Source organism: Mesoplodon mirus (assembly GCF_964341445.2).
Source record: "Mesoplodon mirus genome assembly, chromosome: 13".
NCBI classification, from domain to species: Eukaryota; Metazoa; Chordata; class Mammalia; order Artiodactyla; family Ziphiidae; genus Mesoplodon; species Mesoplodon mirus.
This window is the reverse complement of record NC_138989.1, coordinates 30,352,835-30,379,919: the sequence shown is the minus strand read 5'-3', so window position 1 is coordinate 30,379,919 and position 27,085 is coordinate 30,352,835. Positions and strand designations below refer to the sequence as shown.

At 40.6% G+C, this 27,085-nt stretch overlaps 1 protein-coding gene across 5 annotated transcripts in view; it reads right to left on the bottom strand.

The window, feature by feature from the left end:
* The window catches only part of PPP4R1 (protein phosphatase 4 regulatory subunit 1), a 61,571-nt gene that overhangs the window by 29,388 nt on the left and 5,098 nt on the right, over positions 1-27,085 (bottom strand). Inside the window, exons 3-11 of one of the 5 annotated variants that reach the window (XM_082641121.1) lie at positions 25,935-25,997; positions 13,935-14,070; positions 12,985-13,091; positions 9,059-9,201; positions 8,215-8,361; positions 5,545-5,652; positions 5,351-5,416; positions 4,300-4,458; positions 3,828-3,955 (exon numbers count right to left, since the gene is read on the bottom strand). In XM_082641121.1, the coding sequence (XP_082497247.1) occupies positions 3,828-3,955; positions 4,300-4,458; positions 5,351-5,416; positions 5,545-5,652; positions 8,215-8,361; positions 9,059-9,201; positions 12,985-13,091; positions 13,935-13,993 (917 nt within the window). In that variant the 5' untranslated portion in view covers positions 13,994-14,070; positions 25,935-25,997. The remainder of the gene's footprint in view (positions 1-3,827; positions 3,956-4,299; positions 4,459-5,350; positions 5,417-5,544; positions 5,653-8,214; positions 8,362-9,058; positions 9,202-12,984; positions 13,092-13,934; positions 14,071-25,934; positions 25,998-27,085) is intronic. The other 4 variants (XM_082641122.1, XM_082641123.1, XM_082641119.1 and 1 more) reach the window with 4 other exon arrangements.

Below are 27,085 nucleotides of genomic sequence, written 5' to 3'. Positions count from 1 at the left end.
TGAAGTTCCTGGATCACTATCTCATCTTAGCATTAGAATTAAATTTTAATATTCTCAGCAGGAAAAACAAAGAGAATCACTGGCCAAGTCATTCTATTTGCCTTATGAAAAATTACTAGTTTGTCCCAAGTTCAAACTCCTTGTACGGTTTTAAAGAGACAAAAACATTTTCCCTCATATGAAATTCTGGGAAGTATTAAATTCTGTACAAATAAACCGTCTGCTTCAAAATAAACCATCAAAAATATAAATTCTCTAAATACGTTTTTTCCTGGAGCTGGGTAACAGTCAGTGCACAATCAAGCTGCTAAATGCCAGAATTCTGACATTCCTAACGGTCAGTCTGGCAAACGCTATCATACAAGCAAACGCTATACTGAGGAGAACGGAGGAGACTGAGGGCTCACATGAGGAGTGGAGTAGCCCGGCTCCTCGCAGGTGTAGGGAACAAGTGCGGCAGAGTGTCAGCCAGAAACGCATCTCCAAGAGAACCTATGCCTCCTCGGTGCCTAAGCTGAGAGTTAGTATCTTCAGAGACCTAGTGACTCAAGACTGTGGCCTAGGAAAGTGCCCTGGGAACATCTGGTCCCAGAACACTGCATCCTGAGATGAGAGCAGACACAGCCTCCATGTGCTGTGACTTCATAATGGAGTCTCAGCATCAGTGAAATACTTCCAGATTTGTACCAGTAACAATTTTACTTACACATAGTTAGCTTTAAGCTAAACTGACAAAAACTAGCAAGAGCAGTGCAGTTACTTAAGGCTTTTGAGATAAAACCTATTATTTTCTAACAATAACTCATTCGACATTTATCATGTGCCGAGCGTGTGCCAGGCCTGGTGAAGGTGTCAGAATACACAAAGATAAAAGCCAGGCTGCTACGTGGGGGGACCTGCAGTCCCCTGGATGTGTGCAAAATATACAACCAAGAGATACGACTGAAATTAGTGCTCATGTGCCAGTGCTATGAACAGCCAGGATGCAAAAGCTCTGAATTTCCTCCAAGATTCTTGGAGGTAGTTTGTCCAGACATTCTCTCTGTTAAATGAGGTGTGGATCAAACAGGATGGTGTCCCAGACAGAAAGAGGGAGAACCCAAAGAAGGCAGTGTATTCGGAGAGCAGTGTAATAGCTGGTTTAACTAAACCAGAAAAGAGGCTGCTCATTTCACGTAACTTAAAAGTGAAAATCTGAATGCTTAACTCTGCTTCTGGAAGCACAGCTTTTTTTTTTTTTTTGCGGTACGCAGGCCTCTCACTGTTGTGGCCTCTCCCGTTGCGGAGCACAGGCTCCGGATGCGCAGGCTCAGCGGCCATGGCTCACGGGCCCAGCCGCTCCGCGGCATGTGGGATCCTCCCGGACCAGGGCACGAACCCGTGCCCCCTGCATCGGCAGGCGGACTCTCAACCACTGCGCCACCAGGGAAGCCCATGGAAGCACAGCTTTTATTAACACCTTCAAAGAAGTATGAACACCCTGATCCAGGGTGAGTGAGAGATAAACCTGGTATTTTATAAAGTCAGAGGTTTATAATCAATAAATGCTTCAAAGAGTATTAAGTGATATTAAATGTTTCCAGGATCAGATGAAACACTACAAAAGAAATAAATGGTAGTGGAAATATATTGCCAAAAACTTGCTTATTTTGTGAGATGTTCGTTTGAGAAATCTGAATTCTAGGAAACTGAGAGGACCTCGAGAATGGGAACCAAGTCCTGGTTCATCTGTCTACAGTCGCTGGTTCATAGTAGGTGCTCAATTAATTTTTGCATAATCAACCAATCAGTCAACCTTAAATAACAAAACTAGATTTAAGACAGCTCAAAACAAAAGCCAGTGCAGTATTTAAGAGAGGGCAAATTAGTTAATGGCTCTGAGATTAATAATACCTAGGACTACACAACAGCTTTTACAATATTTAACAGAACTCCTTTCTCAGCCAGGAACTGTCTCCTCCCTCCCTTACATCATTAACACAATTCAATGAAGTCTAATAATATACTGAAAATCCAATGCTACAAATAGTGTTGACTTGACACTAAGACAGACCTCACTACAATGGAAGAGGAGTTAAGGTTTGTAGCTAAAAGATAACTAACCGCCTTTAAATAGCTCTTCCAATAATGTCCTATACCAGCAGTTAGCAAAACTACCGGCCATGGTAGCCACACCAACTGTCTTTGTCAATAAAGTTTTACTGGAACACAGCTGAGCCCATGCATCATGGACCGTCTACGGCTGCTCCCACAAAGCAGGAGTTCTGACGGAGATCGAATATATTTACTGCGTGGTCTTTTACAGGAAGTTTGCTGACCCCGTCCTAATAATTCTCTGTAAATTTGTATTTTCACTTCCTAGACTCTCTCCAGATACAAAAATAAATAAAAGCTATGCGACAGTCTTCATACAATTAGTACCATTAGTGAAAGGGTGGCTGACTTTAAAACTGAAGAGCAGGTAACACCCCTCCCCCTCCACTTCATCACTCTGTCACATTCCCTACAGCAGCTATTTTCAAAAGAACTGACCTGGGCTTCCCTGGTTGCACAGTGGTTGAGAGTCTGCCTGCAAATGCAGGGGACACGGGTTCGTGCCCCGGTCCGGGAAGATCCCACATGCCGCGGAGCGGCTGGGCCCGTGAGCCATGGCCGCTGAGCCTGCGCGTCCGGAGCCTGTGCTCCGCAACGGGAGAGGCCACAACAGTGAGAGGCCCGCGTACCGCAAAAAAAAAAAAAAAAAAAAAGAACTGACAGACTTTTCTTGCCAGGAAGACAGGTTTAGAGTGATTTTTCTTCCTTTACAAAAAACAGTACCTCAGGTTTGTTTGGCTATTCAGCAGGACAATAGGAGAACGGGCAAAAAGGTAAAACAAGGCAGCACAGAAGAAAGAAGTGCCAAATCAAAACACCAAGAAAGCAAATATCACAGTATCAAGACCTACAGAAGAAAATGTCCATTAGCATCATGACAAGGGAGGACAAAGCACTCTGGTAACTCAGGCATTACAGGCAGGGCTGTTTCAGAAACAGGCACTTAACTGAGCTCAAGTGCACACCTGTCAAAGTCTGTGCATTAATTCCCATGCACTAACTTAGGTCTGAACCGTTTTCCCCCTAAGGATATACTAAAATAAATTTTAAAAACTAAAACTCAATTAAATTTTTAATGCAAAAAAAATTAAAAATAAAAATCAGAGATGTCCTCTTTAAGCTTTATTTGAAAATCTGGTTACCTTATTAAATGCTCTTAAAAGTTGATATTCTAGTTAGTAAGTGCACTAATTTGGTGCTAATCATTAAAATACTTTCTCCCTCAATTGAGAGATTACAATCATTATTCCGTAGACAGAGAATCCAAGATCCACAATAAAATTAACTGACTAAAAAGGAAAATAATAGTAAGAAACTGACTATGTAGTAACACATATTCCTAAATTAGGTTTTACTCCTTATAAAACCAAACCCTTTAAATTGTATAACCATTACTTTGTATATTCTAAATGTTAACAGATGGTTTACTAGGTAAATTATTTATTAAATAAACTTACACAAAAATTAGTATCAAATCTATCACTACAGCTTTCTATATGCCCAGCACCAAGCTAACTGTGTTACGTGTACCTTCATCTTCTCATTTAAATATGTAATTAACCAAAGAGATGTTTAACAAATGTATTTAAAATAAAACTCTATTAAAATATTTACCAATTTTTGTAATCAAGAGAAATAGTAAACTCTCCAAAAAGAACATTATAAAAATAGTGAAAATGAAAAAAATGCTCACAAGCAGTAAAACTGGAAAGCAAAGTTTTAAAAAATCATACCTATTTTTGTCTTCTACTGATGTATCTTCTGAGCTTTTGTTTTCTTCTTTAAAATACTGGCCTGAGCTAGATGGATTAGCAAAAGTAGATATGAAAGGTCCCAGAGACTGAAAAGCTGCTTGCCGAACCTAAGAAGAATAAAAGGACAGAATAAAACACCAATCCTTCTTCAGCGAGGATTTACAGTTCCCCATCAATTATTTTCTCCTTTTTACTTAAAAATTTTTTATCTTGGCTTGAATATTTAAACCATGAGAATGTGAATATGAGACCCTATAAAACATTTGCATGGAACAGAAATTTCATCCGGTTAAAAAAAAAAAAAGTTAATATAGTAGTCTACTGTCTGCTCCTAAAAGTATTAGCAATAACATACCTTAAATGATAAATTATTTCTTAAATTATGAAATCAAAATCACATCTTCTGTAAAATGCATCCTTTTACAAAAATGATAATTAAACAAAACCTTACCCAACGTGAAGGATCACTGATCAAATTAATAAATAGTGCTGATAACTTAGTCCGTCGAATTTCTTGACATGTTGCACAAGAAACCGCCATGAAGCACTCAGCACAGGCCTTGCGGACTCCCCACACGTTATCGGAACAAAGCTGGAAAAACCTGGGCAGCTGTGCGAAGAGGATGGTGTTTCGTTAGGCAGACACACAGCAGGCTTCAGGGGTTACTTTTATTTCATTTTCTGCTTTCACAGCATTTAAAACATTAGATCTTCTTAATGAAATTTAGAAGACCCATTTAATATTAACACTTAGCAGTTTTAAATAAATCACACCTAATTCATTCCACTACTGACTATGGAAAATCAAAAATGCTCCCAACGTGTACAGCTTAAATATTATCCAAGAGCTTGTACTTAAAGTTAATTATTCTGCATAACGGATGGTTTCAGAAACTCTTCAAGTACATTAACTTGTACATTAAGCATTTTTTATCCCAGGAACTAACCATTTAAAAATCACCTGCTGTAAATTTAATTTGTCACTAAAATACTTGAGGGTTGCAATAAAATTAAAGATTCATTTGAATAAATAAGAATTGATTTTATAGAAATGGGAGTTAAAAAGGGATCAATGGTTCTTAACACATCTGCATTTTTAACAAACCAGCCTTAATAAAACACAATTCAAGTGCCCAGATTACAGAAATTTAAACTCTTAAAGTCATATTATCTTTCTGGTTTACATCCATGGAATTGTATTAGGTTGGTCCAAAAGTTCATTCAGGTTTTTCTGTAGTATTACAGAAAACCCGAACGAACTTTTTGGCCAAGCCAATATTAATACACTTTGGGGGTAACTATGTATTTCAAACTTCACGTGCTACTTTGTAATGCACTGTTTTCTCCTTAGTTGTTTTTTTTTTTTTTCTGCCGCACTGCTCAGCATGCAGAACTTCCCTGACCAAGGATCAAACCTGCGCCCCGGCACTGGAAGCATGGAGTCTTAACCGGTGGACCACCGGGCGAGTCCAGTCTCCTTAGTTAATCTCTGCAATACTTACCAACATTTCCTCAGTAGCTTGCTGGCCAACTACGCTGCAAATATCTCCAAAATTGGCAGCACAGACCTGACAACAAAAGCATCACTGACATTTCAAAATATTACAGTGTTCTTTAAAAATAATCTTTTAAATTTCACAGATCAATATGGTAACCACTAGAAGCACGTATTCTTCAACAACAGCAACAAGCATACCTTGCGAACATGAAACATTCTGCAGTCACAGCACATCTCACAAAACCTAGGGAGGATAAGACGCTCTGTGATGTCCTTCCCAACCATGGGAGCCATTTTGCACATTATCTAAAATAAATAAGAACAAACCACACTGAGTATATCTTCAAACTATGACTCTTCCAGTTTGCTAATTTATTAAAAGTATATAATTTAAGGAAGTATAAAATGATATGACATCATTATACTGCATACATCACAAAAAATTCATCTTATTTATCCAAGTTGAAGACAGAAAAACAGATGTTAACTACTACCATTAAAACCAACCGATAATTATTAAAGGTACAATAAACCCTGAGAAAATCCTAAAAATTGCATTTTTACCTAAAATTTCAATCTTATTCATCATTTTGCCTAATAAATTTAAAATTAAAAAAAAAAACCTACATTTTCCCGATGAGAGAATAAATGGTGAGTTTTCAGAAGATTATCCACAAGAAGGATCTGGATTTAGTGTATCTGCATTGCTAAGAAAGGACTATACAGAGGCAGTCCTCATCTTGCAAAGTACCGTTTTCTCTGAAACTCACACATGTGGGGACCACGTCCTTACTCTGCAAAGCCTGGGTTCCAAGGGAGACAAGGACACAAATCTGATATGCGTCACACATGATTCAGATAACAGTTTTGGGCAAAGTGGGGATGAACCTTTTGAAAACCAGCCCAACGCATTTAAATATCTGCCCCCATGCAATTAGAATATAAAGAAATCTGACTGTCGTCGTTTATCTATTACATCTACTCCTGGCTCATGCAAATATGACAAGAAGCAAAGGCATCTGGTTGGAAAGAAAAGAAAACTCTATTCATAAATGCATGACTGTCTACAGACCAAATCCCAAGGAATCTACAAAGAAGCCATTGGAACAAATAAGTGAGTTTAGGAAGTTTGCAAGACATATGACAGAATAAAAAAAACAAATGTACTTCTATAAATTAGCAACGAACAACTGAAAATGTTTAAAAACAGTATCATTCACAACAGTTTTTAAAAAACATGAAATCTAACAAAACACACACATGCTGTGTCTTCTGAAAACAACCAAACATTGATGAAATGAAGAAAAGACCTACATAAATGGAGATCTGCCCACGCACTGTTACGCTGGCACCATCCCTATCAGAGCCCTGGCCTCCTCAGAGTGGCAGGTGACACTGACATCCCCCAATCCCCAAAGCAGTGTTGTTTCTTGACTCCAGACTGTTTCTAGGCATCTCCAAGCCCAAGTTAACGATCCAGAGATACACAGTATCACTGATCTAGCATAATTAAATTTCTTAGAATGAATTATTCCCAAAACAAACAACTGGGAAGGGAGGGAATGCCAAACATAGCAAAGTTAACACAAACCAATTGTGAGAGAATCACAGGTTTCACACTAGCGCTGGATATAGCCTTTTATTATAATTATAATGTTTTACTATTCTTAAAACCCGTCAAAAATTATAATAAAGCAAGTTAAACTCTGCTCAATATAAACCAACATTTATGCCAAAACTGATTTCCTTTTTATTGAGAAGCTTGTGAAATTAAAAAAAAAAAAATCAAGTTTTGGAACTTGACAGAGGTAGTGCTTTGTACATTATGAATGTACTAAATGCTGCTTAATTGTAAACTTTAAAATGGTTAATTTTATATTATGTGAAGTTCACTTCAATAAAAATGGTATTACTGAAAAATATCTAAATTTATTAACTGATACCTGAGTATTTAAAAATAAAATAATGGAATTTCCAATGGAAAGGAACTAGAGAGAAAATCTAATTCATCCTATGAATGATCCAGAAGCACTATAAAATTATTTTTAGTATAACTTTTTTCATATCAACAAAAATGCAATTATATTAGGTTTAAATAGCAAACTCTCACTATCCAAATAGATTTGAATAAATTTTCAGATGGATTTATCACTTTTCTATTTTATTATAAGAATTCTTACTTTCTGAACTGAGGAACCATAGATGTGAATTATAACAGATATTACTATATGAAATTCATACCCTATTTATGATGGCTCTCAAATAATCAAAATATTTGCTAACCATGTCCAAAACACCAGAGAACTCACTATAATACTTGACTTTATTATGTGCATGACTTAATCTGTGTATTTTTCTAATAATCATAATTTATATCATATATTCCTTCCTGCAAAGACCATACTGTCAAGTACGGTAGCCAAGCAGCATCCCTCTTTTTCCTACTGTGCTTACACGGTGCCTAGAAAAGTGCTCGACAGCAATTCAAGGAGCTCAAATGTTTCTTCATTCAATACAGGATTTTTAAAATTCAACTGGTTATTTTTGCCATCTTATTTTTCCATTTTGATAATGAATTTACAGTTAATTTATTATTTTCTTGCTGTGTATCTTGCTTTCTCAGAACCCAGTTATAGAGCCATTGAATTCCCAAGTGCTTCTGCACAGCATGGGGCCCCCAGAAAAGACACCTTTTCCCTTGGAAGCCTATGTCCCTTTCTAGCCCAGCATTACATTTCAAATGTAATGATTTGTGGCTACTCTGAGACCCAGTATGTGTCAAACCTACAACATGTAATACAGTGTCATATTTAACAAGCGCCTCCTATCAGTCAAGCCAGTGACTAATTCTTGCTGAGCTCTACTTACAGCCACAGCTTCTGTCTTCACGTCGTCATTGCTGTCGGGGGCGGTCAGCTCTACGAGGACGGGGCACACTTTGGTCTCTACATCAAACCGCTCAATTAACTCCTGCTCCAGCAGGGCCAGCAAGGCCGCCTGACTCGTTTTCCTGACCTAGGAAAAAACAGACACGTAGGGCCTCCCTGGTGGCGCAGTGGTTGAGAGTCCGCCTGCCGATGCAGGGGATACGGGTTCGTGCCCCGGTCTGGGAGGATCCCATATGCCGCGGAGCGGCTGGGCCCGTGAGCCATGGCCGCTGGGCCTGCGCGTCCGGAGCCTGTGCTCCGCAGCGGGAAAGGCCACAACAGTGAGAGGCCCGCATACCGCAAAAAGAAAAAAACAAACAAACAAACAAACAAACAAACAAAAAAAAAACAGACACGTAAACCAAGTACACACACAGTGTAACAAAACTTAACACCTGAATTTCACAAATCTGAGGACTCCTCACCCAACTAGAGGGGGTTCACAACTGGCAAAACCTTGCCAATAAAAATCTGTGGTTATTCTGCAAAGACAGAACTTGGTAGGTTGTGCTGTAACAGATGAAGTGGAACAGAAAAGCCATTCCTGGAAAAGAGGTCTCCAAGCGCCAACCCTTTTGAGGGCCGCCTGGGAGGGCAGCAGGTGAGCAGCAGCCACTAGGCGCTGTCTGTTGCTGTGACCTCCCAGACTCTTCACAGCCTCATTTTGAAAAACAAAACAACAAAGTCAAAGAGGAAGGAACATCCCAATGAGACCACCCAGTAGGCTGCCAGGAGTGCCCCAGACTACACCCATTTCTGTAAGAACGTGGGCAGGGCCCTCCTACCTGGTTATTCTGATCTGCGAGATATCTAACCACAATGGGTAGCAAGTACTTGGAAAAAGCGTACGGGATCGCAGGCCGGTTTTCCTGACAAAACAAGGCGATGTGAGGCACCTGCTCCATCAGCTCTGCTCTCACAGTTGGTTCTATGGAAATAACAGAAAGGTGAGCTGAAGCATCCTCCCCAGAACCAGATCCTTGCCGGGCGGGGGAGTCCTCAGGAAAGCTCAGGACTCTTCCCCTCGCATCACATCATGAGTGCTTAGAAAACGCTCTGCAGCCTGCGATCCTTTTCACAGTCTTGGCGAGGTCGACCCCATCCCAGCCTCTGTCCTCAGAGCCTGCAATACTTCCTGTGAGGACTGGATCTGTTCACCTGAACTCACATCGACTATAACACAGCATCATCTTCAAACTCTGCTAGTTCAGAACCTCCAGGACAAGCCGTAAGGACTGGGTCCTAATCTAATTGCAGCCAGCCAGTGGAGGGTTTACAGTTAGACTTAACTAAGATGATAAAGGGTCAGTGAATGCTAAAGGAAACCAACAGATTTAAAAAAACTAAAAAATCTGAAAAGACCCAAGTGTACTTTAAATGTGACAGATATGGCATTTCAAAAAGATCAACTGTTCCACAGGTAATGGTAGGAAAGTCAGCAGGTTATGTGAGAAAAAAAGATAAGATTCCTATACTGCTCTCTATACATAAATTCTAGGTGAATCAAAGTTCCAAATGTTGGGCTTCCCTGGTGGCACAGTGGTTGAGAGTTCACCTGCCGACGCAGGGGACATGGGTTCGTGCCCCGGTCCGGGAAGATCCCACATGCTGCGGAATGGCTGGGCCCGTAAGCCGTGTCCACTGAGCCTGCGCGTCTGGAGCCTGTGCTCCGCAATGGGAAAGGCCACAACAGTGAGAGGCCCGCGTACCGCAAAAAAAAAAAAAAAAAGATCCAAATGTTGTTTTCTTTTTTAAAGATCAAAAGCACTAAAAGACAGGACTTCCCTGGTGGCGCAGTGGTTAAGAATCCGCCTGCTAATGCAGGGGACACGGGTTCGAGCCCTGGTCCGGGAAGATCCCGCATGTCGCAGAGCAACTAAGCCCGTGTGCCACAACTACTGAAGCCCACGTGCCTAGAGCCCGTGCTCCACAACAAGGGAAGCCACCACAATGAGAAGTCCGAGCATCGCAACGAAGAGTAGCCCCTGCTCGCCACAACTAGAGAAAGTCCGTGCGCAGCAATGAAGACCTAACTCAGCCAAAAATAAAAAAAAATTTTTTTAAATGGCAAAGGATATGATTACTTAGTTCATTTAAAAAAAAATGCTCGGGCTTCCCTGGTGGCGCAGTGGTTGAGAGTCCGCCTGCCGATGCAGGGGACACGGGTTCGTGCCCCGGTCCGGGAAGATCCCACATGCCGCGGAGCGGCTGGGCCCGTGAGCCATGGCCGCTGAGCCTGCGCGTCCGGAGCCTGTGCGTCCGGAGCCTGTGCTCCGCAACGGGAGAGGCCACAGCAGTGAGAGGCCCGCGTACCGCAAAAAAAAAAAAAAAAAAAAAAAAAGCTCATCTTAAAAAAGGAAAAAGCACTAAAAGACAACATTTAAAAAAATGTTTAGGGGGCTTCCCTGGTGGTGCAGTGGTTGAGAGTCCGCCTGCCGATGCAGGGGACACGGGTTCACGCCCCGGTCCGGGAAGATCCCACATACCGCGGAGCGGCTGGGCCAGTGAGCCATGGCCGCTGGGCCTGCGCGTCCGGAGCCTGTGCTCCGCAACGGGAGAGGCCACAACAGTGAGAGGCCCGCGTACTGAAAAAAAAAAAAAAAAAAAAAAATGTTTAGGGAATTCCCTGACAGTCTACTGGTTAGGGCTCCATGCTTCCACTGCAGGGGGGCATGGGTTCGATCCCTGGTTGGGGAACTAAGATCCTGCAAGCTGTAGGGTGTGGCCAAAAAAAGAAAAAAGTTGAATCTTGAGGTGGGAAGCCCCTTCACGGCAAACAAAACCCCAAAATTAATTAAGACCAGCTACTTTCACTTTATAAAGGCTTCATTATAGACAACAGATGTAGCTAACAGGAGTTCTGTATTTTGAACCACGTACAAAACATATACTCAAACAAAAGTAAACTTAAAAATGAAAAAAAAAGGAGTTTGGGGTGGAGGAGAGGTAATATTAAAAATATTAAAGACTGCAACTTTCCCATATCTGATGGAGAGACAAGAATCCTCAAATTCATGGAAGCTCCCATCACAGTGGCTCTGACACTCCTCCGGCCCTTCCATTCCTCCCAAACTACTCCTAACAGTCAGAGGAATCTCCCAACCAGCCTTCCGTCACCCATCTTTTCCTCAAGTCAATCCACACTGCTGTGTTTCTGTTCTAAGTCACAAACAAAGGAAACTCTCTGGCTTGGCACAGTATAAATCTTTACAATCTGGCCCTCAACCACCTTATTTAAGTCTCATTCTTCTAAACTGTAGGCCCAGTAAACTCACTGTTGGCCAAACGGGCCACTGTCCTGAGCTCCCCAAACCTCTACACCTGTCCTTTCCTCTCCCGAGCCCCCTCCTCCCCTCCCTCCCCATCAAACCCAACTCAAATGCCACCAACTGTCCAAAGCGGGTCCCAACCCTCCCTGGTATAATTTACTGTTAGTATGTCGGTTGCATTCGTTAAACTGTTAACTTGATGACAGGGAGTCTTACTCATCTCAGTAAGGCTCCAGCATTTAATCTAGAACCTGGCATAGAGTATGCACTGTTTTCACGTTTACTGAATGAATTCAAAGTGTAAAGGTCAAGAGAGATATTTATCAGGAACTCAACAACTTGAGATATATTTTAAAACACATATAGAATATAATATATGTAAAGAACAGCAGTGTAGTTGGTAAACAGGTGAAAGAAAATAAACACAAATTCCACCTTAAAGAATATCTACACCTCTACTATGAAAGGAATGAACACAATGGAATGCAATAGTGCCAAAATTTTAAGTTAAATTGTTTATCTCTGCTAAATCTAAAAATAAATTATAAGTAAAAATCATAATTGATGAGACCGTCCTAAAACCATTCTGGAATAAGCATATACATGAGCAATTATGTACACAGAACATCATAAAGAGATAGAATATTAGGAAGCTTACTAATGTTTTTTTCTATAAGAAAAAAAAATATTTAAGGCTTACATAAATAGTAAACATATTCCCATAAAATGAGTTGCTTACCAAAAGATGAGCTCATCTGAAAATTAAAGGATGAGAATTGTTGCCATGTCAAAAGTTTGATAAATTGAAAAATAATACATTTTAATAAAGAGGTCATGGATTTAAGAAAAATTTTTTATTTGATTTTTGAATCGTTTCTAAAATCAAATATAAAAATATGCTCAAAACAATATTGGGTTAAAATGGTAAATTTTATGTATGTTTTACCATCATAAAAAATATTTTTTAAAAACGTAATAAACCGTATTTAAAGCCTCAAAACAAGTTTACCTCTTTCTTAAGCAGACTCTCCTCCTCTTTTCACTTTAGAGACAAACAGCCTTAGTTTTACAAGGGGTGATAAACATTTTTTATAAGTAAGAATGCATTTTATATTTGCCAAAAAATTTACAGCCCACTCCATCCTTTTAATTTATTCAAAATTATTTTTCAAAAGAATTTATTAATCCTAAAATAGTATTAATGTACATGATGCAAAACAATGTTCTTAGTTTTTTCTTACGAGAAATTTTCAAAGTTAAACTAAATGGGCCTACTATAAAATGTTTGGATCTTAGTAACAGGTTTTTATTTTCTTGTTACTGATGGGTTTGATAATTTACTTAGGGAATATTTCAAAGAAATCTCACATTACACTAAGTTTTTCATTAGTTTTTAGAAACATAATTTAGTAAAAGAAACCTTTCTCTGCATAAATATATACCTGAATCATCAGCTAATCTGCTAATTCTTTCCAAAACAGCAATACAATCTCTCTCATCATCGCAGACTTCCCTCAGTGTGTCCAGCAGACTCCGGGCCACCATTTGTCTACACAGAAAAAGAAAATTATATGATGTTCAGTGGCATTAATAGTTAGTATTCAGAACTTTAAAAGGCAGAATCCATATAGTTTAAAAGAACATTTTTCTTAATACATTTTATAACATATTAAGTCCCTAATTTCCTAAGTGACAAATGCCAGTATGGATTTTATTTTAACAAGATGAGATTGAATATTTACCAAAATATGTTTCACCTTTACCTGATCTGACAAATTTCTAAGGTCACTGAAAATTTGTTTCAACTAGCTACCTTCAATGATCATAAATACGGGAAAGTACAATCATTCTTCATTATGTAAAACGTTCTCTTTACACATTTTACTCAATGAGTTTTATACATCTGTACTCAATTTTATTAGCAAAGACTTTGAGATTTCCCCGAGAAGTCTGACACAGGTGGTCTGGGGGCCCTAGGTGGACAAACAGTGCATCAGGGAGAGTTTGAGCTCTGGTCACTGCCGTGTCCCTCGCCCCTTGGCCACCAGTCACCTGGCCCACAGCAGGCACACACCACCACCTGCTGGAGGAGGAACTGACGCCTCAGCAGCCACTTTAATGAACATTAAAATTATGCCTAATAGCAAACAAGCAGTTTGTTTGTTTGTTTGGTTGGTTTTTGCCAAAAAGCCAAGAAGGAGTGCTGCCTGCTCACAGGATGGAGGAGTAAACGACTGTAAAGGTGGCCACGGCTGTGACCAGCAGTGAAGCTGGGTGACTCAGACCACGCGGTAATGACATCTACTTTCAACTGGATACGTCTGTTTACTGAAATCCATGCAATACAAGCCACACTTGTGCTTCCACCTTAATGGAAAGCATACGCACATACCTGTTAAATACGTTCTCACTCGCAGCATACTTGTCCAGTCTCCCCAGGGGCGTCAACATGTCATCTTGTGAGACAAAGTCCAGGGCTGAAGGTACAACAATCACATCAGACTCTGAGCTGCAGTCATCCACACCAACTATCAGAGACATCAGAAATACTCCTTGTAACACTGTCGCACTAAAAGGTACCCCTGCCTCTCCGAAGCAGCACAAGGAAAACTGCTCTGTATTGCTTGTGGAGTGGCACAAAAAGGCACAAGAGAATCTCAGAATCGGTTCAGAAGCCACGAATGACTGACGGAGGCTTCTCCTTTTCTACAGATATGTTCTAACCGCCCCTAGAAGCACAGGGGTCAGGAGAAACTCAGTCTGGGGTGATCAAGGAACAGAGTGATCAGAAAAGGGTGATCACACAGACCTGAGAATTTACACGTTCAACCAGAACACTAACAACTTGTAAATAAATGAACTGTCAAACACTGACAGTTAATTCTGCAAGGCAGTCAGAGAACAACTCACATTATATACAGAACAAAGACAAGACAGCAGCCATCTCATCAGAAAGAATGCCATGAGAAGCCAGAGACAGAAGAGCAACATCTTTAAAGGACTGAAAGAAAAAAAAAAGTCAACCTACACCTCTATACCCAGTAAACAGAAATTGTTCAAATATCTTTGAAATTCATGTCTTTCAAACACAAAGGTGAAATAAAGACTTTTTCTGACATACAAAAGCTGACAACCATCACCAGCAGCAGACCTACACTACAAGAAATACTAAGAAAATTATACCAGATGGAAATCTGGATCTTTACAAAGGAATGAAGACTAGCAGAAATGGTGAATAGGTGGGCAAACACAAAAGCCTCTTCTTATAGAAAAACATCTCTTTAAAAGATAATTAACTGTTTAAGGCAAAAGTATGTACTGTAAAATAAATAAAAAATGTATTGTGGGGTTTATAACATGTGTAGAAGTAAAATATATGATTACAATAGCACAAAGGCAGAATACCAGGGGGGAATATTGTCCTAAAGTTCTTTTATACATATTACGTGAAAGTAGACAGTAATAAGTCAAAGGCGCATACTAATTATAAACTCTACAGCAACTATTAAACACCCAAAAAACCCCACCCAAAACATATAGCTAGTAAGCCAATAAAGGCCATAAAATGGAATCATAAAAAATACTGAACCCAAAAGAAGGCAGAAAAAGAGAATAAAAGGAAAAAGGAAAAGATGGGACAAACAGATGGGAAATAGCAAGATGAGAGAGGAAAACCAAACCATATCAATAATCACATTAAGTGCAAATGCTCTAAGTAGCCCCACTTAAAGGCAGAGATTGTCAAACTGGATTAAAAATAACACCTAACATGAAAATAATTCCTTACATAGTACAGAAAAGTTTTAACAGGTTACTCTGATCTACAATTCATAGCAAAGTACCTTATATATTATGAATCAGAGTCGTAAAAACCACCCAGACACTCTCATTTGACCTATTTCCTCCTCTAAGACTGCTGAGCTGGCATGACCTCAAAGGCACCTTTATGCAAGCTCTAGAGTTCTGTGACTATGACCAAACTGTTCCATCGGTCACACGCTTGTTCATCTTGAAGACAAACACTAATTAATAGTACTGATTCAGGTCCATAAAAAGTCAGGGGCTTTTGGGAAGAGTCCTAGAGCAGTGACAGTCTAACACTGCTGTGTTTAGGACAAGCCTGGAGCACTTACCCTAAAATTCAGACCCCAGATCTCATATTCAGATCCTGATTGTGCAGGTCTGGAGTGAGGCCCAGGAGCAATCATTTATAATAAATACCCCCAACTAGCTCAAATGCAGATTGCTGAACAACTGTATTCAAGAAACATATGCTGAGAGGGTAACAAATCATATTTTGCTTCCACGTACGTTACCACTCTACCCATTATGGTTGACAATTATTTCTGTACAAAAGGGAGTGTTTCACTCCAGCAGAGGCACTGGGGACAAAGGTGCATTTCTATTTCCCAGAACTGCAGCCTCCTGCCAATAACTGTGGAACTGTTTTGTCCTGAATCTTCCTCTCCAAATTCAGGATTTCCTCATCAACTCTTGATTGGACTGGGACCTTCCTGGTGGCGCAGTGGTTAAGAATCCACCAGCAATGCAGGGGACACAGGTTTGAGCCCTGGTCCGGGAAGATCCCACATGCCGCGGAGCAGCTAAGCCTGCGTGCCACAACTACTGAGCCTGCGCTCTAGAGCCTGCGAGCCACAACTACTGAAGCCCACATGCCTAGAGCCCGTGTTCCACAACAAGAGAAGCCACCTCAATGAGCAGCCCTTGCACCGCAACGGAGAGTAGCCCCCGCTCGCCACAACTAGAGAAAGCCCGCGTGCAGCAGTGAAGACCCAACGCAGCCAAAAATAAATTAATTAATTTAAAAAAAAAGTCTTGATTGGACTAAATGGCTCTGCATTTCATATCTATGGAGGCTGCAAGGATGTGATTACCATGGCTACAGACTGCATACCTAAGTCTTACCCAGCCACCCTACAAATGCCTGCCACAGGTTACAAGAAGGAGAAACAAAAAAATAATCCATCAAAACTATCACCACTAAGAAAGAAAAATCCTACAGCATAAATGATGGTACAGTCAATAACATCCTCAGATAAAAAAGACAAAACAGAGGGAGTAAACACAGCTATACTGCTACAAGAATCATATAGTTTATGCAAAGTAGTACATTAACTTTAAATAGATTATGGTAAATTAAAGATGTAAATTACAACCCTTAGGAGTACTCTCTAAAACATGCAAGAAAGGATGGCTAGAAAGCCAACCGAGAGTTAAAATGGAATGCTAAAAAATACTGAGTTAACCCCAAAGAAAGTCACAAAAGGAGCAACAGAGAAAAAAAAAAAGACAAATAGAAATAAGCAACCAGATCAATAATTACATTACTTATAAATGGACTAAACATTTAAGTCAAAAGGTAGAGAATCCCAAACTAATAACAAGGCAACAACTACAGTTGTTTCTCAACTATAGTTTGTCTACCAGAAACACATTTTTAAAGTCAAAATTTCAACCCATGCGTTGAAAGAGAAGGATTACAAAAAGGAGAGAGATAAAACATGAAACAGTAAGCATAAGAAAGCCAGAGTGGCTATTTTATTACCAGAAAAAATAGACGAAGACAAGGAGCATTACAGAAGATGAAGAGAGACCTTTCATCACCCGACCTGTGCCCCAGTGCCCCTCCTTTCTGGGTCACTAAGTTGATTCTGGATTCTTGGACGTTACAGCAGCAAGAGCCCCTTACAGTGTTCACAGCCTTAAAAACCCAATTTCCTACACTGAAGAAGTGAAGAAATCATGTCAGCTTTTAGTGTTATTTGAAATTTCAAAATGACTTAAAAGCAATGAAAACAATGATCACTTGAAATGTTTTTTCAAATTATATCTATGCTCCCCAAATTCCAGTGCTCCCTCTTCCCCTGTAAATTTACTGCCTTCCGTAGCTGAAGGGGGACCAGGATGGAAAGGAAAAAGGAAGATGACCTAAAAGGTCAACATGAGACAGAATCCCTACACTTACGTAGGAAACCCTCATTTTTCAAAACTTAATATTCAGTTATAAAAGCTTCCCTGAAGAAGCTAAATGACAAAAGTGTCAATGAACTCTTGTGTTTTTTAGTGAATTCTAACAGAATTCCTAACTGGAATACGAACTGAAGTCTTATACTGAAGGGTTAGCCCATCTGGCCTCAAATCAGACTCAATAGATCCTTCCAGTTCCAAATCAGGACAAGAATCAAATGTGTTACAATGCAAATTAAAGAGAACATCCAGAAAAACAGGACCAGAGAAAGAAATGATAAAACAAGGACATTTATCTTTGTTACTTGTAAAACTGAATCCCCCCCTTCGCATGAAGGTAAGAGACTATGCAGCACGAGAGAGAGAGTCACCCCTGCATTTCAGGAAGGGCTCCATCCACTTTCCACTCCCCACACCAGCTCCAGCTCCAGCTCCAGCTCCAGCAGAAACCCAGAGCTATAGAAACCAACATCCCATTCTATTAAATTTAAGGAAAACAGCGTCTAAAATGTAAACATTTAGAAGTTGGACCCATTTGAAATTTTAAAGATGATTATCACTACACAATTACATCGACAGTGACGTGAAAAGGGCAGAGGCTTTTTAAAGTTAAGACAGATCTGGGTCCAAATCTCATGTTCTGCTCCTTGTGAACTATGCATGTGGACTTAATGCAAGTAATTAATTAATTTGGCTCCATTTCCTCACATGTAAAATACTTATTTGTTGTCAAGACTTTAAGACACACAGACAAAGATAACATCTATAACGCACCTAATACGGTGTCAGGCTAGTATGTCCATGTTCCCTCGAACCCGCAATTCATCTGTTTCTGATACAGAAAATCTCATCGTGGTTTCCCTGTGTTTTAAAATGTTGTCATTCATTTCATTCAACAAGTAGGACGGCACATCTACTGTTTACTTTAAGTGCCAGGCACTCAACAGGGAACACAGATATAAAAACTAGACAGAAATTGTATGCATGTATCTATGTACACACATGTGTATATATGTGTGTGCACAGACACAGACAAAAATATGCTACCAAGAAAGATTCACGGTGTAAGAGTACATACACACAACGTGTGCTGTCCACTGTTACACTTCTAAGTCTGCCCTGGTGAGCAAGAGAAGGCTTCAAAGCCCAGCCAATTCTGGGAAGATACACTGAGGTTTGCCAAGCAGGACAGAGGGCGGAACAGGGCGTCCTAAGCCAAGAAGCCCAAAGACAGGGAGTCGAGGAAAACCAAGTCATGTCTAGAAAATGAGTAGTTGTTCAGGACACGTGGGGCACAGGGTTCACACAGAAGTGAGGCAGGAGGAGGAGGGGACAGTGACCAACCAAAATCAACTTAGCCTTCTAGTTTTTAACAGAGTAACATTATTACATTTTGCAAACTCCTCCTACCTGGCTGGAGAAATCGCACTGCCGCCCTGTAACTGGGACTGGCGCTTGAGATTTTCTAAGCAACAACGGAGTTAAGTTCAACCATTATCTCCTTTGAGTGAAAATTCCGGGCAGCGGAGATACTTATTCAACTATGTTATAATAAAATGTGATTTAAATGATCAATTATTAATTAAAACCATCTTTTTTCTTTTTTAATTAAGAAAGAGGCAAAGATCGTGGTGTCTCTCCCAAGCCGAGCCGCCTGCAGGTCAGCGCATGGCATTCCGAGAGCACCACCGCCAGCCTCACTTCGCTCCCCTAACCATCGTGGAAGCCCTCGGCCCCCCCAGGAGCAGAACTTCTCACCCGAGGGAGGCAATTCTAGCTCTGCCTGCATCAGCACCATGAGCCGCTGTCCTACTCCCCATCAACAAGGCTCAGATATGCTCCACATTCATGCTAATTTCATGCTCACTCAGCAAGACTTCTGAGCCTACTCTTCTTAAAGCTTACACTTCTCTCAGACGTCCCAAACCTCTATTCCAAGTCCCCAGAACTACCTTCAAAAAATCACCTTCCATTCCTATCTTACTACCATACATGCATTTGATGCCAAGTCAGGAAAAAGAACGTGCCAGCAACCATGAGCACAGGAGCACGGGAAGAGCGGCGTGAGGGGTCACCTGTCCACATACCTGCCTGAGGGCAGCGGGAGGCGGCGCACAGGTGCTCAGCTGCTCTCACGCGCGCCTCAGAACAGCACCTCACCGCCCTGTCTAAACAGAGATTCTCCCACCACGGCCATAAACACCAACCCCCTCACCGAGGACTCAACCACAGAAACGACGTTCCGACACGGAGGGAAAGGAAAGGCTGGCTGCTGGCCCTGCACACGTGGCCGGGACCACACTTTAGGGGCAACACAAGGTAAGTAAGGGCCATTCTGACCACCTGGGCTTTTCCCGAAACACTGAATCCAGAACTTAAGCCTGCTAGTCTCTAAAATGACTTTTCATCAGACTTCTTAAAGCTGTAGCTCACCTCCTCATCAAGACAAAAGCAATCTGTCCTATTTCTTTCACTCTTGTGACTCTTCTCAAAGATTGGCAATAATCTGCCAAAACTAGGGATGAGGCTGACTTCCCTACCCAACACCCTCATCTTAAATTCTCTTTTCTTGGATTCTCTTGGAATATTTTCTACCTTTCTAGACTATTCTTGCTTCTCTCTAACCCTTTTGTGTAGGTAGTTTCTTTCCCCCCACTTTGTCCTCCTATACACATTGTGTACACACACACACACACACACACCCCTCCTCCCCTCAATAAGCCACAGCTTCCACTACCATTCACAGTGCAGAGGACCCCAAAGTTCTCCTGCTCTGACCCCCACGGCCAGGTTTGCAGGTACTTCAGAGTCTGCACCTCCATGTCACGTGTGTTCTGAAAACCAAACTGTCCAAACCAACCTGATAAAAAATCAGCTCTTCCTCATGACTTTCTGATTACCACCATTTTCCCCAGTAACCTGCAGTTCTCAAACTTGAGGCCTTCAGTTACTCTGTAAGGCACTTTTCTTGCTGCCACACCTGATCAGTCGCTAAGAACTAGAAATTCTACTTCTATGAAGTACTCTGTATTCCCACACCTCTCAGTTTCCAATACCCTAATTCAGAGGCTCTGACATCGTCTGCTTAGAGCAAACTGGGGTATTTGAACCCCATAAGGTACATGAAGCTTTCCTGAGGAATAAATCAAGCAGCTAACTCCAAGGGCTATACCAGACCCCAACCTGCAGGAGTACTCCCTCACAAAAATGTGCCTGGGCTGTGGATCGAAGGCTTTCCCTTCACAACCTCCCACCTCCTGTGACCTCAAGGCTGCAGTGCTGCACTGCCCCCATGCAGAAAAGCCTCCACTGCAAAGCAAAGGGACCCTCTGCAACACTGATGAAGTGTTAAGAGTTCAACTCTCTAAAGGCTGTAATATATACTTTTACAAGTCAGGTATTCATTCTTCAACCCTTTGCTTTCAAAAAAATCGAAAGACCGATAGCTCATTAAAAATAATTTTCAAATTTTTGACACATAGGTTGGAGGAAGTTCAAGGAAATTAGTGGCATCGCTAGTAAAACCCTTTCCATCCACTTATCTATGTCAACAAAATTTCTTTGGGCTTATAGCTCTTAAAATAAAAAGTAGAAATTGGGGCTTCCCTGGTGGCGCAGTGGGTGAGAGTCCGCCTGCCGATGCAGGGGACACGGGTTCGTGCCCCGGTCTGGGAAGATCCCACATGCCGCGGAGCGGCTGGGCCCGTGAGCCATGGCCGCTGAGCCTGCGTGTCCGGAGCCTGTGCTCCGCAACGGGAGAGGCCACGGCAGTGAGAGGCCCGCGTACCGCAAAAAAAAAAAAAAAAAAAAAAAAAAAGTAGAAATTGATGCTAAATATTGTCTTATTCTAGCAATAAATTATATTCACCCATGAATACATGTTACTTTTTAAAAGCTCCATCCATTTTATTAACAGACACCTATTTAATAAAATTTTGTTTACCAAGTGTTTATCATAATTTGCAATACATTCTGGTTGATCAACTGAGTATTAATAAAGAAAACAAAGTTTTAAAGTTTTTTTATGGCCACAGGAAATTAAAAATTTCAATTTCTCCTTATATCTTTGGTGCAAAGAAACGTGATAGGGTGATCAATAAAACTTGCAAGCATAAAAATATATTAAGGTAAAATTTTGTGCAGGAAATAGAAAGATCAAGAAGAAAAAAGAACAATGTAAAATTCCCAATTTTAAGTTTATTCTTGAATTTTTGAAAAATGGATGATAGTGTGAAGTGCTACATTTAGATTCCATTTTTAAAAGTGATTATGACAGTTTCATTTTGAAAATACCTTTAAACTTGAAAATGTCTGAGAGAAAATTTCCGAGATTATTTTAGAAGGTATCCAGTCATTAAGTTGGAAGACCACTGCTCTCGACTCTCACAACGGTCAGTCCACTTACTCCAGTCTCCTCATCCTCACCCGGTTTGCAAATCAGAACCCCTTCCGCCTTCCGAAAGCCCTTCCTCCCTCCCCTCCCCCACCCGTCTGGATGAAGGTACCACCGCTCTCCCACCGTAATCCAAGGGCCCCCCTGATCTGCCCCCACAAACCCCGCACACAGCCTAGGCTGTGGGCCGTTTTCTGCAGGTTCCTCACACTTTTCCATCTGCTCCATGTCTGCCCTCTTTACCCTCATCTCAGCTTAAACTCACCTTCTTATAAATACCACCCAGGAAGTTATTTCCTACTCTTTCTGATGATGAGCTGTTCCTCCTGTGAACTCCCCACAGTCTTGGGGGCCTGCGCTTTACTCCACCAGCAATCGCAGTGTTTTATTTTTTCTTCTTTATTTTTCCTTTTGTTCCCCCCATCCCCGCAACCGAAACACAGGTAAAGTCCCAGAAGACAAAGCCTGTCTTGCTAATCTTTTTATTACCTAAACAAACAAACAAAACCAAAAAATGGGGTCTAATGCTTCTCCAGAAGAATGCCTATTCATTAACATTTGTTAGTGAGAAGGTAGTCCACAGAGACACCTGCGGAGACAAGGGTCTTTTAATAGCACTTTATCCTCCCCTAAGACACTCACAAGACCATTAGCGTATTAGCACCTTTGAGAAGTACTACATCCAAGAGAACTGATTAATTTGCACAACTTAACTTTCACCAAGCTTGATGAAAACATCCTTCTATTCCCCACACAGCCTCTAGGAATATCCACTAAAACAGAAAAAAGCTGATGGTCTGTCCTCCTTCAATCTTTCCCTTGATAATGCTAAGGCCACAAATAAACTTGCCGAATTTTTGTTTGTTTCCCAAGTCCTTTACATCTTAAAAAATGAAAGATAACGAGACACACCATACAGATTTAATCATTTATAAGAGTTACCTTAACATTTGGGGCTTTAAATATTTTAACAAATAAACCAACAAACAGGAAAGGCAAGCTTTTTTGAAAAGCAGAAAGCCAGCAAGGAAATGTAACTGATTCAGGTAAGAATCATCTACACACACTAATACTAACGGGTGAATGTTTGTCTGGGAATGGGATATCCCCCAGCGTCAAGTCACTTCTCTTATCAAATTTTGATACAGGAAAAAAAAAAAGAGAATCTTTAAGTGGAGAAATCTGGTAGACATCACACCTTAACCAAGCTGTTAAAATCAAATTACCACCACCAATGATGGAGAACTGACATCAGGTGCCTTTTGAGATGAAGCACTGAGAAAATCATGGAATTACTTACATAGCATCTCTGCACACACACAAAGAGGGAGGGAGGGAGAAAGGAGCATAACCTGAATTAAATCACGAGGAAACAGATAAAACCAAGTTGACTCTTCAAAACTGCCAACATCATGAAAGATAAAGGCTGAGAAATTGTTCCAAACTAAAGAGACATGACAACTAAATGCAATGGCAGGAGCCTGGATTGGCAAGATAGCTGCTATAAAGGACATTATTGGACAATCGCTGAAATCTGAGAATGAACTACATATTACATAGCTGATTTGCATCAATGCTACACTTTCTGAATTTGAGTGCTGATTATGAGAGCCTGGCCTCGCTCTTAGGAGATACAGGCTAATGGTCAGGTCTACAACTTCTTAAAAAGGTGCAACAAAGAAATTAAGATTAAGAATAACCTATACATTACACTGTGTGTCTGTAATTATAATCGTATAGAGAAACAAAGAGCAAACTGCCAAAATGTTAACAATGTTGAATGGAGGTGATGTTTGGGGAATTAACTATAACACCTGTGCAACCTTTGTGTAAGTCGTAAAGTTCTCAAAGTAACAAGTTTAATTTGAAAACAAATCATTTCATTATTTTACCGCAAATTACAATACGTTTATGGCCTTATTCAGCTTGGCCAGAAAATCACGATTCATCTCAGCAACTATATACTGAAGGCCTACTGTGTGCTGGGCTGTCTGCTATGGGTAAAGAATAAAAATGTTCCAGATATATATCCTCAAGCAACAGGTATGTCAAGTTTCAATGTGTGACAATATGCTTATCAGAAATCCTTTCTTCAAAAATAAATATTAAAAGTTCACTAAATTCTTAGAAGTGATTTTTACTAGTAAATAAGTATAAATTTGTCCTAGAGCATATTTAATTTCACAACTGAATTTAAGCAGTAATAATGTGCTAAAGTTTACTCTATGAATATTTCAAAAAACATTTCCCTAAAGTATATATGCACATAAAAGAGGAAGGGGCGTGTTTATCTACTTTCAACTTAGGTACCAAGATCACATTTTCTATACAGCATCTACTGGTCAGAGATGCAGAATATCAGAGCATTTACAGGTGTGGACTCCCATACATTATAGATGTGGTGTTTGTTTCTCCAGTGTGCAAACATTTTCCTTGCAGTCCTATTAACCCAATTGCTTTGGTTAGTAATCCTTTTTTCTGTACGTAATCCAAACATAAAACTTGAGCTAATCCAGGTCCAAATAATCACCAGTCCCCATAAATGAGGTACTGAATTTATCTAAAGTCTTGAGGTTTTATTTCTACCAAAAACTAACTTGATAGATTTAAATGTGAAAATAATTTCTATCAAATCTGACTTTGAATACAACTTCAAAGCAGTATATAAATTTAAATACAAATTCAGCAATAAGATTTTGGACTGACCACTTCAGTAATTAGGTAGTGCCAGGATCAGACATATCAGATCACGCCGGTGTTCTTGCCCACTTTTGCTCCAATGACTGGCTCCCTTATACACGAGTGTTTTAAAACACAAAGAAAAAGGGTATATTGTGCTTCCAACATTCCCATGGCAGGCACTACCTGGACAAAAATGATTTACCCACCAAATAACTGGAACATGCTATGACCTTCACATCGCCCAGAACCTCTAGGAGGTTAGATAACCTAAATAAGGGACAAATTAAGGGAGGTCAAAACTGAAAGGCAGGAAGAGTACAGTAATAAAGAGTAATAAAGTAATAAAGACCATGTCAGCCAGGTCTAGATGTAACCCAACACATGCAAGGTTGGTGACTGAGCAAATTACTTAACTGTTCAGGTAAGCCTCATCAGGTGCCACTTCTGTAAATTTGTGGGGCTACACACCTCACCGGGGAATAGTGTCAGCAAGATGATAGCACAACACCCAACACACAGTATGACAACACGTGGTAATTTTTTTTTTTTTTTTTTTTTGCGGTACACGGGCCTCTCACTGCTGTGGCCTCTCCCGTTGCGGAGCACAGGCTCCGGACGCGCAGGCTCAGCGGCCACGGCTCACGGGCCCAGCCGCTCCGCGGTATGTGGGACCCTCCCGGACCGGGGCACGAACCCGCATCCACTGCATCGGCAGGCGGACTCTCAACCACTGCGCCACCAGGGAAGCCCAACACGTGGTAATTTTAAAAATGAACAAAATCCAGAAATTTCTCCCACTTCCCTTCTGCAGCAAGTTAAAGAACTATGTGAGAGGATATCTGAGGAAAAAACTTCAAAACCTACACGGTCTGAATAGTATTTTACCCTCTGCCACCAAGCCATCTGTGTGTGCAAGACCTTGGGTCCAAACTTTTTCATGCTTAAAATGAGAAGGATGAATATATAGTCTGTCCCCTAGCTCTTGATTTCTGTAATTCTGGAATCATTGGCTCACGACAGGCATAGATAGCACAATTCAAATTTTTAAGTTTATGTGATTCTCTGGATGATACAGCAAACCAATTTAAAATATAAAATTCAACTTTTGTTTACCAATATTCTTTTGTTACCATTAAGGCTGACCTGAAATGGTGAAACGTGCTTATTAGCATGATAAAAAACAAGCAAGATGTTGCTTCTTTTAATCCGGTGATCAATATTAAGATGAAAGTGAATTTAGTGATTATACAGGTGGGCTTCGTTACAGTAGAACCAGCAAGGAAAATGTCTCAAGAATTTAATCATTTAAACTTTCATAAACTACCATACCTCACCATAATCTCAGATGTTCTTCTGTTCGCGGATTGCAACATCACATTGCAGGTATATGCCCTGTGAGATATTCAGAGTTAAAATAAATGACACTGGGATGTCTTTAAAGTACTCTAGCTGCCTCCTCCCAACCCCCACCCACCAAAGTTCAGATGTTAGAGGAGAGTAAGTAAAAGGTGGGTATATGATGGCTCATTTGCTTTTGTGTATTTCCGAAATTTCCCATTTAAAAAGTGAACAGTATTTACCTTAAAAAATCAATGTAGTGCATAATATTAAAAGACTAAAAAAGAAAAAATCATGAATGCAGAAAAGCATTTGATAAAATCCAACATTCATTCCTAATTTCAAAAAAGGTCTCAGGGGCTTCCCTGGTGGCGCAGTGGTTGAGACTCCGCCTGCCAACGCAGGAGACACGGGTTCGTGCCCCAGTCCGGGAAGATCCCACATGCCGCGGAGTGGCTGGGCCCGTGACCCATGGCCGCTGAGCCTGCGCGTCCGGAGCCTGCGCTCTGCAACGGGAGAGGCCACAACAGTGAGAGGCCTGCGTACCGGAATGAATGAATGAATGAATGAATAAATAAATAAATAAATAAATAAAGGTCTCAGGAAACTCAGGGGACTTTTCTCAACCTGATAAAGGGCATCTGTGAAAAAATAATAAATTGAACAGCAAAATTCAAACTTCCACGCTTCAAAATACACTGTTAGGACAATGAAAAGAAAGTCAAGGAATGGAAAATAATATTTGCAAATTCCATATATGAGAAAGGACCTGAATCCGGAATATACAAAGAACTCTCAGAACATAGTAAGAAAACAACCCAATAAAAAAAGATTTGCACACTTCACCAAAAAAGATAAACAGATGCTAAATGAGCACATAAAAAGATGAGCATTATCAGACTTTAAGGAAATGCAAATTCAAACTGCAAAGAAAAACACACTTTAGAGACTAAAGTGCCCGGCAAGGATGTGGGGCACCTTAGACTCCCACACACGCTGGTCGGGGCGGGAAGCCGTACAGCCACTTTGGAAAACAGGCTGGCAGGTTATCTACCCGAGAGAAGGGAATGTTACATCCACACAGAGACTTGCACCTGAGAGAGCTGTAACAGCCAAGAAATGAAAACCTAGAAACATCTTAA